At 42.4% G+C, this 19722-nt stretch overlaps 1 protein-coding gene across 1 annotated transcript; it reads right to left on the bottom strand.

Annotated features, from left to right (window-relative positions):
• Positions 1-35: 35 nt before the first annotated feature.
• Positions 36-18434, bottom strand: CAV1 (caveolin 1). The gene is made up of 3 exons (XM_061467673.1): positions 18273-18434; positions 17214-17378; positions 36-2143 (listed from the first exon to the last, which is right to left on the bottom strand). The coding sequence occupies exons 1-3, from the start codon at positions 18300-18302 to the stop codon at positions 1802-1804; spliced, it is 537 nt and encodes a 178-aa protein (XP_061323657.1). The 5' UTR covers positions 18303-18434; the 3' UTR covers positions 36-1801.
• Between the last annotated feature and the right edge of the window lie 1288 nt (positions 18435-19722).

Below are 19722 nucleotides of genomic sequence, written 5' to 3' on the forward strand. Positions count from 1 at the left end.
TATATGGTAAATCAAAAAGGTTTTCTTCAGAGTGATTTTCCTCATAAAAAGATAAAATATTCCTTGTTTACAATCTCGCTTGTTTTTAATAGTGAAAAAATCTGTAATAGTACACTCTTCATTATGTACATAGAAAAACATAAAACTATATCCATACCAGTGTCTGTTTTAAATGCAAACAATAGTAGCTAATAGCTTTGTAATTCTTTTTGTGCACCCTCTCCCCTGTTCCCTCCCTCCCCCCTTAAAAAATGCAGCATTTCCTAAAGAAATTGAACTGAAGGCACTCCTGTGTTAGGTAAAGCAATACGTGAACTATCAGCACTAAATATAAAAGCTGTAGGTGTACCAGACAGCTCCATGCTCATCCCAAGGGCATGCACTCTTCAATGTCAAGAACTGGTTTGCTGGAGATTCCAAGTGGAGCAGGCTCAGGCTCCAGCTTGGTTTACAATAAAGCTGATTAGCCTCACAAAGATTTCTGCAAATGCTTCACGCAAACCTTATGAGGATGCAGAGAGCATCTCTGAAACAGTACTATCACGAGGGCAAAAAGCTCTTGCAGGTCACAGCATCAGAACATGTTGCAAAGGCTTTGCTTTCTGGGCCTTGTACTTTGCAACACGGTAGTTTCACACAACACCCTCTGTTTAAGACTTCCTGATTTTGCAGCTCAGCTAAAAATGAACAAACCAACCCTCAAATGTGAAGTTTCTAAACCATCTCTTGTGATGGATTAGTTCAGATTCAGCAAAGCATCCTGAAAACTACCTGTGTGCTAGTGGCCTGCTGACTTCTGCTGACAGGGAAGTTTTGACAGCTCATAGAGAAGTTTCTCTCATGGGAAGCTCCTCCTTGGCTTCATGTGGCTTGTGTTTGGCACACCTTCATTTTTCTTGTAACTTGGAGTTATCTCTGGCAAATCTGCGATATGTATTTGTATGAATACTTTGCAAAAACCCGCAGAAGCCTACGACATAAGCACCTAAATGCTTGCTAAAGGATGTGTCATAAGTCACAGTCACGAAAATGTCTCCATAATGACCAGTTTTAGTTCTCAGCTGCAGTTTGTTTCTGCAATCCTAACAAAGGTTGAGAAATGACTGGTTGCAAAGTGATGAGACAGAAAGGCACTGTCTGAAGCTTTTCAAGCATGTGAAAAGCTTTCATGTGTCACTATGTCCAACCTGACAAATTGTTAGGGTTTTGAGAAATATATTAGTTCAGTAATTTGTTTACTTAACTAGTAAATTCATAGTGCACCATATCTGACCATGACTGTAAATAGCTGCAGTCAACTGACAATCCAATTGAAAAAGAACATTCTGCTAAAACCTGCCAGCTGGTCACGTTCATTCTGCTGCAATAGCTCTGCACTCTTTGGCCACAATAAAATGAATGGCTTTATAGTGTTGGAAAGCATTTTTGTCGTTCTTTAGTATCACTGTGGATTTATCTCACAAGGAATGAAGCGTGAGATAGAAAGGCATCCAACAACACTTCAGTCTCTGAATTGAACAGCCAGCAAAATGATATACAGCTGGCATGGAAGAATAGCCATTTAAGGTTAGTTTGAAATGCAGACTGAAGGGAGAAAAAAAAAAAAAGCAGCAAGAAGTAGTCCAGTAAGAATAAACAGTAGAAAAAGAAACTGAGCAAGTGATTCTTTGTTTTGGGCCAGTATATCCACCACCAGTTGCTGTATGTTGCTTTGGGAAACACGAAACTGGCATCAAAACACTACAAACAACACAAAACCCCCGCCCTCTTCCTAGGCTGATGGCTCTCCTTGAAATGTCCCTCAAATCTCTTTCCGTACTGTGGCTCGGATGCTGCTGAACATTTTGCCTATGGCCTCAAACATTGGGTCGCAGAACGTGTGGATGCAGATCGAGTAGACGCGGCTAATGCACTGGATTTCAATCAGGTAGCTCCTTATGCACGGCACCACTGCCCAGATGTGCAGGAATGACAAAATGGCAAAGTAGATGCCCCAGACGAGAGCCATAGGAATGCCAAAGATCGCTGACAGTAAACGATAAAACCAGTATTTCGTTACAGTGAAGGTGGTAAAACTGGCCTTCCAAATCCCATCAAAGCTGTGTGTTCCCTCTGGCTCAGCAATGACATCTTCAAAATCAATCTGCAGCAAAGAACACAAAGTCAGGTCAGTCAGATGTTTGTATCAAGGGTGGATTCCAGAAGCACCTTTCCTGGAGAACAATGGTCCCATGCAACAAAATACTGAAGCGTGTACTTCCTACATTCCAACATGATTCAAACCGTCTTTACACATCAATTTAAGCCATGAATCTTCGAATAACTATCTTTTGCTGGAGATTACCAGGGAGCCTTAGTGATTAGACATCTAACTTCTAGGTGGAGATGTCCACAAAACTGCATATATTTTCCTCATCTCCTACAGTCCTAAGGGTGTGCAGTGGGACAAATCAGGTGAACAGAATCATTGTGCTTTCATATGCCTAACTTAACTGTTTCTCATCTTTACGAATGGAGTAAATGCAGTCACTACTTCTTTGACTTTTTATACACCTCAAGCATGTATCAATAAAACATGTTTCGTTTGTCTAAATTTTCCCATCCTTCTTTGTATAGCAATTGCTGAATTTTGACAGTGAATAAATGGTGAGGCTAGCTATTTTAAATATATACATTAAAACAGGTATAGAAAGTTCTTAGTAGACTGAAAAATAAAATGCTGGATTTAGAACTGCATCAGGTGGAGGTGTTCCTTAGTCTGAAAGGGTTAAGGAGCTCTTTCATCTTCCTGAACATAAGAAGGCTCTTCACATTATAGCTGGGTTTTTTTTCTAACCTACCCCGTTTATGTCATAACACCCTGCTCATGAAAGACATGGCCAGGCTAACATATTAATATTTATAAGGAACACACTTTTCCACATATTTCATAGTTTTGACTAACCATAAATAGTTCGAAATGTCACCTAAGGAAACACTGCATTCCAACAGGCTTATTTTAATGCTCTCTGCTGAAATTCACGGAACTTAATTGTCGTAACATTTCTATTAGAAAATTAACAGAATTGTGACGATAGTTCAGCTCCATGTCACACAAACGTGTTTGATATAACCCACAATACAGGATATTTAATATAGCTAGCATAACTAATTGTATAGGTACTGCATTCAGCAGGAAAGAGAATATCACAATACTATTCCTCTGCAAGAAACTAAATGACTGTCTAAATCAGGTGAAAGAAAAAAAAGAAACTACATTCCTTGGACTGGATCCCAAAGTTATAGGATAATGCTGCTGTAAGTGAAGATTTACAGAAGCTAGATAAGCGTGATACTGGCTAGTGGTCTCAGAAAATCAAGCAGAAGTACCTCAGCATGCTGGAAGGAGGTGAACATATATATGCTCAGATTAAGCATTGCATGTATGTGGGAAAAGGCTCACAATCACTTCTTTTGATCTGAAGTATACATAATAATTGGAAAGAATTCCTTCCTCTCTCTTGTTGAAACATTAATCACCTCCAACAAAAGTTACCGACAAAGTGAAAAATACTATAAAGCCACTGGACTTCCCAGTTTCTTAAACATAAAATTCCAAAGCAAAACTGCACAGTCTAGGCTCAATTTACTTGAAGGGCTTGGAAGTCAGGGGGAGGAAATTTCCAAATCAGCTGTTGTATGAAATGTCTTGAATGCCTAACATCAAGCTGGCTCAATTCATGGCCTAAACGTCACTCTCTGCCAGTGCTTCTCCCTAGGCATCATATAACACAAACTACAAACTTCCTTTTTATCTGCTAGTCTGAACTAGGCTCTAGTGATCTGAAAGTGATCTATGATCCTTTGGGTTGGGAATTCATCATCATCATCACCATCACACCTAACGGTAGCTTTTGGATTGGAATTCTATCTCCACAGAAACCAATGGCAGACTGCATTGGCAGAGTACCCAAGGAACACACCTCATCACTGCGCACTTGTCTGTGAAGGCGTGCAGAGCCAGCGGTCTGTCTGGACTTTCTGAAACTGAACAGCATAATTTCAAATGATAATTACAAAATGAGAAAAGAGAGTTTGAATCACCATTTTCGTCTGCAATAGTTCTGCATGTATGTAATAACCTCTACTTCTGTAGGTCATGCACATGAATTCTTGGTACAAAACTTAGAAAGCAGTTTCCTTTAAATCAGTGCCTAAAGACAGTATAAAATGTACACTACATTCATTGCTCAGTGAAGACAGGAAATCTGAGATTATTTGGGGTCTGCAATTTCAGTGAGAGTGAGACTGAAACTCTGGTGGAAATAACTAATTCTGGAGAAGGCACCACAGGCAACAATAGGCTCCATTTTCATTGTGGGGTTATTAGAGATAAAAGTTTATGTTTGGGGACTAAACAACTGACAAAATATTAGCTTTATAAAGTACATTGGCCATAAAATAGTTACATGAATCAGTCCTTAAAAGTTAGATGCAGTCTGGTAAGACAGAGCAAGGAGCTTTCCTGGATGCATTGTGATCTTTTTTCCAAATGAAACGATCAGATAACCTTGTGTCAATCACAGAATTTTAGGACTGCATCATGAAAGAAAGAAGAAAATGTTGTAGATGTATACATGAAGAAGTCAATAATATCTACTGATGATGGCAGCTAATTATCTGGTACATGTTCCTGCTCTGACAAAAGATGATTTCAAGGTCTATATATTGCTCACTGAGATCAGTCTTGTTCTACTGAGTGTACATGTTGCAAAACATATGCCTGAGTTTATGGAGCAAATATATTTTTGTTCTAAAATACACAATCAAGCATGCTTATAGTACCTGTTTCTGCAGCTGTTCAAAAGCAAACTTTTTACTGTAGCCCATATCCCATGTCAGCTCATTTTCAAAGTGAATGTGTGCTCTTGGCTTATCATCAATGCTTGTCTTGAAATCAGGTAACAAAAATATGCAGATGATGGCAAACCCCAAGATGATAACAGCAAAAAAAAGTTGCTTCTCAAAAAAATGCTACTACATGAAGACTACATGGTTCAGCCCTCTTATTCTAAAACTTCTAGCAATTTATTGCATGCTTCCCATCAGTTGATGTGATGTATGGCAGATCCAGTTCGTGCACACAGCCATCACATAGCAGTTCAGTACATCGAGGATTATTCAAGGCCAAGATTAAAGTGTTTTTATTTAGATCAGTTGTGTAGTCCATCTTGTATTTTTTCACCTGTCTGACAAGGGAAATACTGAATCTCAGCAGGAAGGCAAGTTAGCCCTGAGCTCCATCAGCCCTTTCATCTTTAATCTAGCTAAGTGGGACTTCTTTTTATCAGCAAAGCATATTTTTGGCATGCAAAAAGAAGCCATAGGTTATGTCGGTTTATTAGAACTGGCACATAATTTGATTCCTTTCAAAATAATTCATTGTAATGAATGTTTTATTGAAAAATGGAAGCCAATAAACTCATTGGTTTTCAAATCAAATAGTAAACTTTCTGCAATTGTGATTCTCAGTAACTAATGTTTTAGCTTGTTGTGTGCTCCAAAATGTCCATGGAGTTAATCCTGGGGAGCTGACAGAAGAATAATGACATATAGCATTTCCAGATGGACAGCCCAGTCCTCATTCCAGGAGATGATGCTAATATTAGAACATTTATGATATATCTTTGGCCAGGATTTCCCAGCTCAGGTCATACACAGTTGTCCTAAAAATATTCAAGAATTAGTCTCTCTGTGAGATGATAATAGCGTTGTGTTCATGCCACCAATAATTGTCAAGAGGTTACTTTCTTGGAGCAATTTCAAAAGCTCTCAGAATGTTTCTACCAATGCACAGAAGCTGAATACATGGTCCTGTAGGAACCATATCTGATGTCTCACTACCATAATCTCTCCCATTTCATTATTCCTCAAATCCCATGTTCCACACATTGCTCCAGTTTGAATAAGGGAGGTGATGCCAAACCGAACTTGGAAGTGGAAAGACAGAAAAACAGCCTGGCAACTCTAAAAACTCTCAGCTGAGTTAAAATGAAGCTGTTTTCTCCCTGAAAGCCATAAGAATGTAATGAAATTATATAGATGTCAAGAGAGCCCAGGTACGACTGGAAGGCAAACTTCTGCTGTCCAAACTCAGAGTTAGCTGCAGCAGTGTACAGTCTAAATAAAGATAGGCAAGGAACTGAGGTAATTTGGGTTTTTCTTCTCAGCTGCTAACAGATCACGTACAGATTCACTGGCTGGGAAACACTATTTTTTTTCACTGTTCAGGCTGTACAGATAAGTCCTTATACTGCAGGAACTGAGATATCACCCAGGTTCTTCCTGCACTGAACCACTCCCATGAAAGATCCTGTTTTTAACTCCTGGGTATCAGTCCTCCGCAGGCAGCAGGAGCAATAGGTGACTGGATGCATTTTGCCTTGCTATGGATTACATTTATATCGCCCAGATTACTCACTCCTCGCTCCCTCCTATTACTTTCCTCTATTTTTTTGTTCAGCAGCACCCAGTGATGGTGAATGTCGTCAGACTGATAATGGGAGTCCAACTGAACTAAGTGAAGTAAAAATAGGACTTACAGGAGAAAGAGAAGTGGCCAGAAATCTGATCCTAGGGAATAAGGACACTCTAATTTCTGGAAATTAATCTAACTGGCTTGCAAGGATAAGGTACCTTTTTTAGGCTATTGCTCTTGAGGCCACTTTTACCAAAGCATCACGTGCATGTAGATCTGTGAAGAGCTCTGTTTAATTTACACAAAGGCATACTCAGGTTAGACACAGGTCTAGTTCAGTAGACTGCATGTTCAGCATTCAGTTTGTTCCTCCAAAGTTCTGCTGTGAAATCACGCCGAGTTATTTGCCAAGCTAATGAAAATACAGGAAAGGTCACTTGCAACAAGGAGAGAAGTAAAGAAAATTTGTTTTGACTCTCTAAAGGATGCTAATAACTCACTACAACCTTCTGTTTCAGCCAAACACTATTAAACACTATCAACTCCTGTTCCATGCCTACAATACACTTCCTGACTTCAGCTATTCTTTGTTTCCTACTATTCAGTTCAGTAAAGCCAGTTTTTACATTGCTTGAAGCCTTTGTCTGATTCTGCTATGAGAATTACCGCAGCTTCTTTTGCTCTGCATATGTTTATTAAACTCTTATCAGGAAATTAAGGAACCTGCTTTGATTCTCAGAGATTTATTTACAAGAAAGGGAAATGGTACGGGGAATTTGTTTTCCTTTTTTTCAAAGTCTGTTTAAAGAAAAAAATATTAATTAAAAAATTAGCAGCGTGAAGTTACTGTTTTTGTGTAAAAAGAACCCAACAAACCCAGCTGACTCAAGAATATATGCCTTATATATGAAAAGAGTTGACCTTGCCACTTTAGTCCCTGTGTATCAAAACCTGGCAGGCTGGAAAGGTGTACTAAATGCCAACCTCAAATTGCCTAGCTGTGCACTCAGCCTAGCTGGGGTATGTAGTATCTATTACATAGAAAAAAATACTGTGCTGGGGCTACCAGAAAAATATTAACGCCATCAACATTTTTTGGGAGCTTTGACCTCCTGTAGATTTCTGTGATTGTAACTACCATTATTAAAATCTGCATGTGGTAGCTGTATGTTGCTACTGTGCTCACAGCATGCAATTTGCATAGATAGGTACCACCGCTACTCCACTGAGGAGGAACCCAAACAAGTGTTGAGGATGCCAGCATTTTTTAGTGCCATCAGTATCTTTTAGTGCCATCAGTATCTTTTAGTGCCATCAGTATCTTCAGTATCTGCCATCATAGGAGTCAGTGAAAGGATGCTCAAGTCCTGACTGTATCTCTCTTGACTGACTGCTAACACCTCCAGTCAGGCAAACCACTTAAATATGCACGCAACCTGACAAATGTGAACTCTCTTACTGATGTCAGTCTGCTCTGTCAGACCAGAGCTATAGTCAAGTATTAATGTATATGTATGTAAAAAAGAGTCCCAACCTAGTTTTCTCTACATTTTTAGCACAGAGTATGGAAAATGTCAGTACTGGGTACCTCATGCTGTTTTTAATCAGTTTGTTCCCTGACTGTAAGCATAATACTTTTCGCCATATTATACTGTGTCCCTATGAGACTTGAAACAGATGCATGGAAAAAAAAAGCAGACTTTTTTTCTTTTTTTTTTCTGCTGTGATAAATGCAGTTTGTAAAATTTCCTGATGCCTTCAATGTCCTTTAAAGAAACATTCAACAGAAGAAAACGTATACAAGATCACAAACTGACAAGCCATTCAAAGGCATGAGTCACATTTGCAGGGTGGCGTTCAGGACAGGTGCAGCACTAGTAGCTTTGGAGAAGGCCATGGTGTGTGTTATTAAAAATAAGAAAATGCATTGTATGAGATCACTATTAGTTTCTGCACTTCTACATACCATTTGGAACTTAAAAATTGCCAGTTACAGTGCTTGGAGAACAAAAGCATCACAGCAGCATAAAAGACCTTAGGCAATAAGCTCACATCCATTCTGTTAAATCAGTGACAAGAGCTAAACATCTAAATGTTTCTTTGACCCTTTGAAATATGTTTCCACATTCACTGATGGTGTCTTCTTGAATTCTGCCACAGTTTATCAGAAAATGATGGAAAAGTGTATAATGTTGTTTCTACTAAACCTGAGTGAAAGTGCATAGGAGGCATCATGACTTCATAGAGTCATGGAATGGTTTGGGTTTGAAGTGACCTTAAGGATCTTCTACTTACAACCCCCTGACATGGGCAGGGACACCTTCCACTAGACCAGGTTTCTCAAAGTTCCATTCAACCCGGCCTTGAACACTTCCAGGGATGGGAAGTGTTCTTCCCATCCTTCTTCTTCCAGCTTCTCTGGGCAACCTGTGCCAGGGCCTCATCACCCTCACAGGGAAGAACTTCTTCCTAAATCTAATCTAAATCTAACCTCTTCTAGTTTACAGCCACTCCCCCTTGTCCTGTCACTACATGCTCTTGTAAAAAGTCCCTCTCCAGCTTTCTCGTAGGGCCCCTTTAGGCACTGGAAGCTCCTTTAAGGTCTTCCCTGAGCTTTCTCTTCTCCAGGCTGAACAAGCCCAACTCTCCCAACATGTCTTCATAGGAGAGGTGAAACAATGATATTCATGTTGGAAAGTAGACTTGAAGGACTACACTCTTCTAGCCAGAGAAGAAAACCAGTCCTGTCAAACGTGATCCTTACTGCACACGTAACAAATATTCAAACAGACTACAAAAAATTTTGAATTACATGACTTAAAGAAAGTTGTGACTGCAGATCACCATATCACAAACTGAAAAGCAATGAAAATAGCCAAAAAATACTTTGCTGCTAATTACTGACAGAACAACCTGCTGCTCCCTGCCCATGCTGAGCTACTGATTGTATACCAGAAAAGACCTGAGGATGGGCTTCGTTTAATCAGAGGGGCAGGATCATCAAAATCTGCGGAAGTACTCAAGAGAAAAATGCAACTGATGCTAATGGTTCAGCATTGTAGCAACCAGCCATTCTGCAGAGATCTCTTCCTGAAGCACTTGTCTGTCCTGTCTCAATATAGCCCAGCAGAAGGAAAGACTAGCAGCTTCAAGGAGATCTGCACTCCTCTGAAACACAGCAAAACTTCCTGTGCAGGTGGGGATATCGTGTCAGCCAGTTCCTTGGAAAATACACTGATGTCGTTGGAGTAAGCTGTCAGAAAATAAAGTGGTTATTTTCCTCCCTGGACACTGGCCTGATGGGAGGTTATTGCAGCTTTCCCAATGAGAAACTCTTCAGAAGCTTTCTTTGCTTTACTATTTATGTTCTGCAGTTCCTTGTTTGATACAACTATTTTAGCAAAGAACTACGGTATGTCTGTGTGCATGTACATCCACACACTTCTGTCCATCTGTTATGTTCAAAGATGTATATTCATCAACATGAACACCAGGGTGAAGTTTTGACTACACTAAAGACAATGGGAAATTTTTTATTGATTTCAGTGGGGTCTGGCGTAAGCCAGAGTCCACAAACGTTAATAAAAGTGAAGATACCCTCTAAATTTAGAGATTTCAGCTTATATTTCAGTATTTTATTTTATATGTATATGTAAATGCAGTATTTTATATTACATTGCTCTCAGTGCAGGTTTACGGACCTGCTGTTAAGGTAATAAACTGCTACTAAGTAGAACTCATTAAAATTTGCCCTAGCTTCATGCCTCCTAAATTTAGGCACTAACAGGAAATAGAAATCTAGTGATCTTAGATTCTTTAATAGTGTGCAAGACAGGCACCTTTGGAGGACGCTTTAGATGCTTTCTTCTTTTTATCATTTTTCAGGCAGTCTAAGGAGAGCAGACTCTTAACTAGGTATATAAACACATCCATCTGCACCGCTACAATTCTTTTTAGTAAATCTCTATATCTTGTTCTCACCTCTTTCCTCATTTCTACCTGAATACACTTATTGCTGACAGTGAGTGTGCAGTGATGCCCAGCTGCCTCTCTGTTCCTTTAAAAAAACATTTCCCTCTGCATTTCTCTTTTTAGAAGGTTGTCTTTGTTAGGGGAGATCTCAAGTTAATAATCCTTAAATAGTGTTTAAGTAACTGTTTCCTAACAGAAACTGTTACCAGTTAACTGGTAATTGTTTCTTAAGTATTTCATAAAAATCAAGATATCATTTGTCTATATATCTGGTCTTGTCATAAACCGCACTAGAACAGAGACATATGAACTTGGACTTCATAAAACACCAGGAGACTTTATGGCTGAGGTCAACAGGAGATATTAACCTGATCTTGAAGGAAAACTGTTGTTTGTTTGCATTTTTGGTTGTTTTTTTTTTTGTTGTTTTTTTCTTTTTTTTTTTTTTTTTTGTAGCATTTGTTTGAATTCTAGAAGGGATTTCAAACTTGACAGAGGAAGTGTTGCAATCTGTCTATGAGACTCCCTTAGATTTCTTTGGGACTCTGAGTATAAATTCAGCACAGCAGGAATTTGGAGAGGGAATGTGGCGCTTTCACCTTCAGCTCTGAGAGCATCTTCTTGCTTCTTATCTACGAAGCTGAATTTATCAGTTCCCATTTCTTTGAAAATAAAGTATACGGGCCTGATAAACAGAAGACTGTGGACAAACCCCATTGTTGTACAGCCCCACTAACACCTCTAGCACAGCTCCTTGACTATCTTGAATAAAATCAGGCACAAGGTTTATCAATTAATATGCACATTAGAGTGGGGATAACGGTACTGAAACTATTTGTCCTTTAGAATACTAACCCAATGACATTTCTGACAAGGATGATACTGCCTAAAATTCAAAGTTTGTTTTGAAACTATTGAAAGACATTTTCATAAGAAATCTGCAAGTAAAATGTAAATAAACTAACAGAGCTAAACCTTCCCCCCCAAAAAAAAATCAATCAAAATTAAATGGCATAACTTCTCTTTCATCTTCACAATAACAAGTCCTTTTTAGTCCAAGATGGTTTTTATTACTATCATTTGCCTGGAATACACAGATGGTAGTTCTGGATCTAAAAGCTAAAAAAACATCATTTACTGATGTAGATTTCATCCCACTGTCTGTTTATCACAAAAGTATTTGAGAGCTGTGGGAAATAAATACAGACTCATCTTGGTTTAGAACTATATGTCTCTTCAGCTTTTCAGAGATCACAAGTTTTACAGAATCAGCCAAGTTCATTTGTATTTTCTCTCTCTGTTGCCTAAAACACAACAAAGATCACATTCTTGTAGGGGACCCCATGGCAGACCTCTCTACTACACACATTTAGCACTCCTTCCCCTCGAGAATTTCGGATTTCAATTTTTGTTTGCTTGTTTGTTTCAGACATCCATACTCTCTGCAATAGAAGATGGCGATTTCTATCCATATAGTAGGCTAAAAATTCTAAAATGAATTCAAATTGAGTTTTAAATTCTGTTGAATTTATTTGAAACAAAAACTATTTGTCTCCTGTGAATCTGAGATAGTGCCCAATAAAGTCTAACAAAAGGAACAACCATGCTGAATTGTTGGCTCTGTCCCTACAGCCATCAAATCAACATTTTCCTATGGAGTTATGAGTCATGTTCATCATGCTAAGCAAGAAGGCAACACATAAGGCTTTAATAATACTATGACCTTAAATGCAAATTTTTTTTTTGAGAAAGAAGCTTTTGTTAGAGCAGATGCCATTATTCTCTGTAATCTTATGGACATTCAGAAGTTCCGTGTCTGGAAACTCCTAATTAACGTGCAGGAAAACTGTTTTACAGAACTCTAAAACCTTGCTAGGTCCTCATATAAACTCGCATTCATAATAATTTGAGTTTTCAATCTCTCACTCCGAGACTAGCCTTGGAAGAAATATTTGAAACAGAATTGTATCATGTGGATAGCAAAGTCAAACATTCAGATATTCTTGCCTTTTAAATCTAAACCCCATGCAAAGTTTCAGAATAATTTCATTTATCTGTAGTTATGCAAAAGTAAGGTGCCATGTCTGAGCTACATAGCTACATGTATCGTCAATGGAGAGAAACATGCCCCTGGAGAGGACCCCTCATCCTGTCCTATGGCTAGGTCTAAACTCTGTGACAGGAATCTGCCTCCAGAGGCATCTAGCTTCCATCACTGCCAACAGCTAGAGACAAGATTACAAGCTTGGATTGGAACGTATGTTTATATTTATACATTATATGTTTTTAAAACTGTACATTTATATACGTATATATGCATATATATACATATATATGTGCATGTGTCAAGATATTTCATATTATTTATATATTTATATTGATGTATTTAAATTCACACATTCACCTATTTTCGCATGACTTTTAATGATACCTGAAAACAAAGAAAAGGGGTCTGCATTAAATTTCACATAATTCCTTGTTTTAGAAAAAGCACTAGACTGAGCTCTGCTTTTCTCTTGTTTTACCATGTTGAAGAGCAGAACTCTCTTCCTCCAGGTTGACATCTGTTGTCACATCAGAGTGACAGTCTTCCCATTCATAAAAAGCAGGGCACAGTGCTGCCCTTCGTTCCAGGAGGTGTGGAGGCAGGAGGTGTTATGCCTAGTCTTCTCTCTGTGTGTCTTACACCATGCTCAGAGCAACAGGGATGGACCATAATTATGAAGGATTAAGGAAAATGGCAAACTAATTTTTAAAAAGCCTCTTTTTTTTTTTTTTTTCATTTAAAAGTGGCAGAAACTATAAATGGCCTTAAAATGTCTGAGTAATACTTTCCTCCCTAATGCCTACATAAGGGTGTTGTGGTATTTGTCAACATCTGACAAAAATTCCAGACTTTTGCTTACAGTGAGTTGAATTGTCCTTAACTCCATTGGCTTTAAGTAAAAGGCACAAATACATCACTGTTTAAAGCTTGGTACAAAAGCTCTGCATCCTTATATTTGTAGCCAAGGACTGGATTTTTATTTTTTCTTTTTCCAGAGAGAAAAGGACTCCTATGCAACAAACAGCAGAGAGACACCACTTTAAAACAAAACAATAATTATGTTTGGAATGGTAGACCAGGCACAGGCCTTTCCTCCTGGCACTGCATCCCAGGAAAACATCTTCCCTTGGCTGCAGATGTGACTTCATTTGGTCTTCACTTGTCCTAAAGGAGTAGACTTTGCAGGGTGTGTTGCAAAAGTCCATCCCCATTCTGAGCAAGAGGTGAGGAAGTACTGAGAAGTGCAAGCTGCAGGAGAACTAACTCCTTCCTCTGCTTCTTCCAAATTCAGTGAACTTAGTGCAGACTTGACCACAGACACTTTGAGAAATTTTGAACTCCAAAGAGTTGGAAGGCTGTAATTTAGCTGTACTCTGGAAAACACAAATATTGTGCTGGGAAACAGGAGCATCAGGCACCTTCATATGAGTCCTTGGTCATTGGGGAATGAATGAATGAGTGAAAAAAACACAAAAAATATCAGCTTTCTACCCTGTTTGTTGCGCCCCATCGCACAGATACGAAAACTGTGGTACGCAGGTACAAAAGTAGAATTGTCCAGTGAAGGACATATGAAATAGAAACAACTGTGAGGCAGAATAGCTGTATAATCACCAGCATGATTTCTGGAGAGGTCCCAAGTGCACAGAGGCTGTTTCTCCCTCACTAGATTCCCTCTTTGCCTCCTGTATGACCAGCCATCTTCACAAGCATGCACCTCAAGGAATGGGAGCCCTGTTGCACGTTCTCCCTGACAAGGTGATGCACGAAGGCAGCTGTATGAGGAAGAAACTCCTTCCTTTCTGCTCCCCATTGAAGGAATTGGAACAGGAAGGAAATTCTGGTGATTTTACTAGATTGTGCTTCCTCCAGCACAGAGCTGCCAACTCCACTGCCTGCGGACCTCAGGCTCAGTAAGGCCTCACTTCCATCTCTCTCTGAACAGAAATCTTGCTGTTTTACCCACTTTTCCATAAACCTCCCATCACTTAGCTTCCGCTTGGTAGCTAATCGGAAGATAAGCTGAAAGCAAAGTCAAGGTCACTAATAACTTTGGTATAAAGCTGCTCCATGTGTCTAGTTCTTGCCTGGATCCCCACCCTATTGCTGCCCGTACTGTGTATCTGCTGCGAGGAAGCTATGCAGATGCTTTGTGTTGCACATCAAGGCAACATGTCTCCTGCTTCTCACAAGCAAGGGTTATTTTTAAAATGTGCTATGGGAAGTATTTGAATGCAGACAACACTGAGGCCTTTTAGAGAGCTGCTTACGGAGCAGATTCCTCGTTCTCTGTCTCATCATTTCTATTTCATGGCTGACTGGCTTGTCCCCAGTTTCCATTCTATTGTGCCTCATAGTCAAGTGGCAAGAAATGCATTAAACGCTGGGCAAAAAGCAGAAGGTTCTGAATCTAGAAAAATGCAACAGCTCTAAATAAAACTGAGCTAAGCCTGAACCATATTTCTGGCTTTACAGCACTCCTTAACAGTTTTTTTTTCTCTGACTTTCAGTAGTCAACTCAGACTGGGGACTCCTGTTACACAAGTGCATTTTTTGCACTCTGCCTGGACGATTTGCAGCTGAAGTAAGAAAGGCAGATGTGTGACAAAAGGGGACCACATACTGATGTCTGAGGCAGGAGCTGAATCTGTGTATCTTCACTCCAGTCAGAGCATGTCCCCCAGGCACTGGGTCTGAACTTTATTGCTATGCCTAATAGGCTGAACTTGAAAGTGTTGTCCAAATAAACTCAATTTGTGCCAAAATTCCTCTCTGCTTTTCACGTTGGACTATGAAACACTTATAAAAATAAAAGCAATTCTTATTTATCCTTGCAGCAAGACAGAAAGGTGTTGTTTTACAACGCCCACATTTTTTACAAACACTGCTGGTTTTATGATGCAAAATGGATCCTGTCTGGTTAACATCAAATTCATTTTGGTATATTATTGTGTCTTGATGCGAGTATGTGCACTAGCAGGAGCTCACTTGCTGACTGTGAGGCAGTACTGATATTCTAGATGTTTTTCAATTAATATGCTGGTCTATGATTATTTCAAAATAACAAACTGAAAAGCTTGGTTTTTCCATTCTTGTAATTCCTGTTTTTCAACTTTCTTTTAGATGATTGGCCATCACAAACTTTCTTAATCATTGCCCCTGTGGAAGGCAGAGAGGGCAGGATGGGCTTTGTGCATTTCAGCTTCTTTTAAGTCCATTAGGAGTTTTTTCCTTCAGTGGTCTCCCTCTTTTCCCAGCAGGAACTTTCTTTCCCTAGTTAAGTTTGTGGACACTCGGATTCTGACTTGCTTGGGGGCTATGACTCATCCTCAGAAGGTTTGGTTGCTTTGGGGACTTCTTCTGTTGCTGTACGCAATAAGCCATAATACAGTCTCATTCTTCAGCTCTTGCATTCCCTTTCTCCTCAGCTGCTACTCCACGGGTAGAAGACAAAAGAATGGCTTGCTCCTTTCTGAAATCAACCATTTTAATGGAAGTTTTGGACCACTCGTACACAGCTGTTTTTTTTTCTAAACAAATAAAAACTTTATGCCTTTGCTTTCACAATCACAAATCTGACAATGGCTCCTTAAAGGTATACCCTGCTCTGAGGGATAATTCTTAGTACTGATCCAGCATGACAGTTAGTCATATTCAGCACCTTGAAATTGTGTTGAAGTCCGTGGAATTTGAGGTTTCTCAGGACCTTGCTATATTGTCTGTACATAGCATGAATCATTTTACTGACATATGTTCAGGAACTAGAATACAACCTTTTGATTCTCTGGAAACAATGCAATATTTCTCTCTTTCAATAATAGGTCTTCCTGGTTAACAAGCGTCATGAACTGCACACACTGACTGCTGGACACTAAGCCAGTCACCCACCCACTGTGACTGGGCAGCTCCTGTTTTTTTCTAGGTCTGACAAACTCAGATGACAGCATCCACAGTTTTCACATGCATAGCATGACGTTTCTCTGCTAAGGGAAAATACACCTATCTGTTTTTTCTGACCAAAGTGAATTCAAGCTAAAACCTCCATCAACCCTGATTTCTCAAAACAGTGGAATTCTGATTTAAGAACTCAAACTCTGATTTAAGACCCAAAAATGTCTTAGACAAGGGCACCGTCAGATTTTGCTTAGCTTGCTTCCATTTATCATTTCTTGAGGGAAAGAAAAACACCAAAAAACCAAAACAAACCAAGGACACATTCCGAACGACCACCGATCTTGCACCCCCTTGGCTCAGGGAGTGTGATCTGTCCCGCAGGCCGTGCCCAGCAGCGCAGCAGCTCCGGCTGCACTGGGCTGGTGCCACCTCCCTGCTTCTATAAGTGCCCGCAGGGGAAGGAAAATCTCTTTACTGCTGCTCCATAAGGTCACAACTTATTTTCCGCCGGTCCCGGGCGGGACATCCCGGCTGCAGAGCCGACCTGCGGGCACACAGCTCCCGGAGACTGCTTCCCGGGGACAGCCCGCGAGAGGATGCGACCCTGCCGCGCTGCAAGCAGCTCCAGCGGGCTGCCCTGGCCCGCTGCCCGCCTCCTCCTGCGCGCTATCCTTTACTTACAGAAAAAACATACGACACCCCCCCCACACACACACACCCTCCCCGGCTTCCCCGCACGCAGCAGGTGAAGGGAAGCGGTTCGCGGACTGCTGTCGCCCCGTCTGTGCCCGCGTACTGTGTCCCGCATCGCCCCTCGCCCCGTTCCCCCCTCGACCCCCTCACCTTGACCACGTCGTCGTTGAGGTGCTTGGGGTCTCGGTTGACCAGGTCGATCTCTTTGGTGTGCACGTCGTGCACTGCCTTTTCGCTCAGCTCATCTGCCATCATCTTGTTGTTGGGCTTGTAGATGTTGCCCTGCTCCCTGACGGGCGCCGTGTATAGAAAGCCCTGCGGAGAGGGAGAGGGAGAGCGGGAGGGAGGGGACAGCCGAGAAGAGCCCAGGAGGGCAGGGCCGGGCCGGGCAGGGCCGGGCAGGGCAGGGCAGGGCCACGCCGGAGGGCGGGCTGCGGGAGGTGGCCCTGGGTGCCGCGGGGCGCGGGAGCGGCGGGAACATCGCTGCGGGGCGGCTCTCTCCCGGCTATATAACCGCGGCCGCGGGGTGCGCAGCACACCTCCGCCACACCAGCGCGGCGCTGCCTCCCGCTCCCGCCGCCAGGCGGCCCCGGCCCCGCGTCCCGCACCGCCCGCGCCCTGCCCCGCTCCGCTCCCCGCGGAGCCGCCCCAGCGCGGACCGCTGCCGGCACTGAGCGGGGACGGAGCAGCCGCGGCCATCAACGGGCAGTGCCAGGAGCGGCCGGGGTCCCCGCAAAGCACCCTCCCCACGCTGCCCTCCCCACGCTGCCCTAGCAGCGAGGACCAGAGCGCGGTGCCCTTATCATCCCACCTCCACCCCGGCGCCCTCACCGTACTGTCCTCACTATACTGCCCTCACTATACTGCCCTGCCAGCGCGGCCATCACCGCTCCCTCTTCAACCCGGCGCCCTCGCCTTATCGCCTCTCAAACATCTCCCTCACCGTACGGCAGCTGCCACGGTCCCCTCGGCCGGCAGCGTGGGCGAGCCCCTCGGGTACCCCTGCCCCGCTGTCCCTGCCCGCAGGTGCCCGGTTGTCCGCCCTCCCCGCTGGGCACCGGCCGCTGGGTTCCTGCGCCCCTCGGAGGGAGCTGCAGCGTACGTGGAGCTCAGGGGGTCCGAGACGCTGCAGGTACCCCGCGGCGGGCAGCAGGGCAGCCGGCGAGGAGCTGGCAGTGTCGCGGATCCGCCGCCCCTCGGTCGTCCTACCTCCGAGTCTACGTATTTGGTACCGGACATGCTGTCCCGGGCTGGCTGGCTGGCTGCTCTGCCGCGGGTTTCTCTGCGCTATAACGTGTAGGACCGGAGGCAGGAGGATCCCGCTCTGCGGAGCTGCCGGCCAGGGGGAGGTAGCTGCCAGGGAGACGGCTGGCCACCTGCCAGGGGCTGCTCCCTGCCTCTGCCTGGGGTGGATGACAAGCCGCGGTAGGGCCCGGCATATCGCAAGGCGGCGGGGAGCCGCCGGGGCTGGGAGGGGAAAGCAGCCCTGCCCCGGCAACCTGGGAGCTGACGGACCCGTCCCGGATGCTTGGGCCACGTCGCGCGGGCACAGGGACAAGACACGGACGCGGGCACGGACACCAACATGGACAGGACCGGGGGGGGGGGGCAAAGACGAGATGGAGACGAGGGAGCAATGAGGGGATGGAAAACTTCAGTGGTATTCCACGTCCAGAGCGAGCAAGGAGTTTGTAGGGCTCCCCCCCCCCCGGCATTGACAGTAGTTTACATACAGTCATCGCTGCCCCAGGAACAATTGTGGAAACTTGGACATCCTTGGGATGAAGAAAAAGCGATTTTTCCCAACTGGTTCATTTCAAAACTATGCAAATATTTAACAGTTCTGCACTTTAGCTGTGCTATATTTTTTACCAGGAGGAGACTGACCCATGCATATCTGCCATGAGTATTAACCCCTGGGATTAAGATTTAAAGAGGAGTGGTGGGACACTGACGTTTTGCTACACGCTGTTCTCGAATTCCTTTGAAAACTAAGGGGCATATGTTGGTGTAAAAGCTATAAGGATTCATCATTGTATTCAAGATGGTTCATGTTGGCACTATACATCTATAAACTATGAATTATATTTTGCCCTATTTTTCTTTTTTTGGTGTTTGCAACCATCATTTTTCTGTTAGGAAATGGGACGATGGTGAAAGATTTATAACATTAAAAGAAAAATAGTGACCTTAGTGTTATGCCACTGAGCAAAGAATTGCAGCAACAGAAGTAAAGAATTCTTAACTGCGGTGTATTTGGCTTTGGCAATTCAACAGAGAAATGACCTCAAAAAAGCCAGTGGCTAAGATGGATGTAGGCTCCACAGATGTAAATAACTGCACCTGCTGAAAATGCAGTCCACATGGGCATGTGTTACTGATTTGGTCATGAGTTAGCAATGAACTTTCTTGAAGAGTTTATATTGCTGATAAACTTTAGAACAAACGCTTTGGGTGGATGTTTTCCAATTTTCCAAGTTGTAATTTTTAAAAATACCTTTCTTTCATTGTTGCAATAATTCACTGAGGCCATCATTAAAGTATCTTCATCTGCCCGTACATTTGAGTGTGTACGCAGTCAAATGGGTATATTGAAAGATTTAGTCTCTGCGATTTTTCAACCCATCTGAAAAAAAACCACAAGACAGTTGTTTGTTTC

This window comes from Pezoporus flaviventris, unplaced genomic scaffold (genome assembly GCF_033815535.1).
Source record: "Pezoporus flaviventris isolate CSIRO_AGI_PZ_B2104156 unplaced genomic scaffold, CSIRO_AGI_Pfla_v1 ptg000045l, whole genome shotgun sequence".
NCBI lineage: Eukaryota > Metazoa > Chordata > Aves > Psittaciformes > Psittacidae > Pezoporus > Pezoporus flaviventris.

Bases quoted from the DNA above. Each gene is read 5' to 3' on its own strand.
- CAV1 (XM_061467673.1), bottom strand. From the start codon at position 18,302: ATGTCCGGTACCAAATACGTAGACTCGGAG. The intron at 17,379-18,272 runs GTAGGACGACCG...CCCTCTCCGCAG, and splicing joins CCAAATACGTAGACTCGGAG to GGCTTTCTATACACGGCGCC. The intron at 2,144-17,213 runs GTGAGGGGGTCG...TCTTTGCTGCAG, and splicing joins TCAACGACGACGTGGTCAAG to ATTGATTTTGAAGATGTCAT.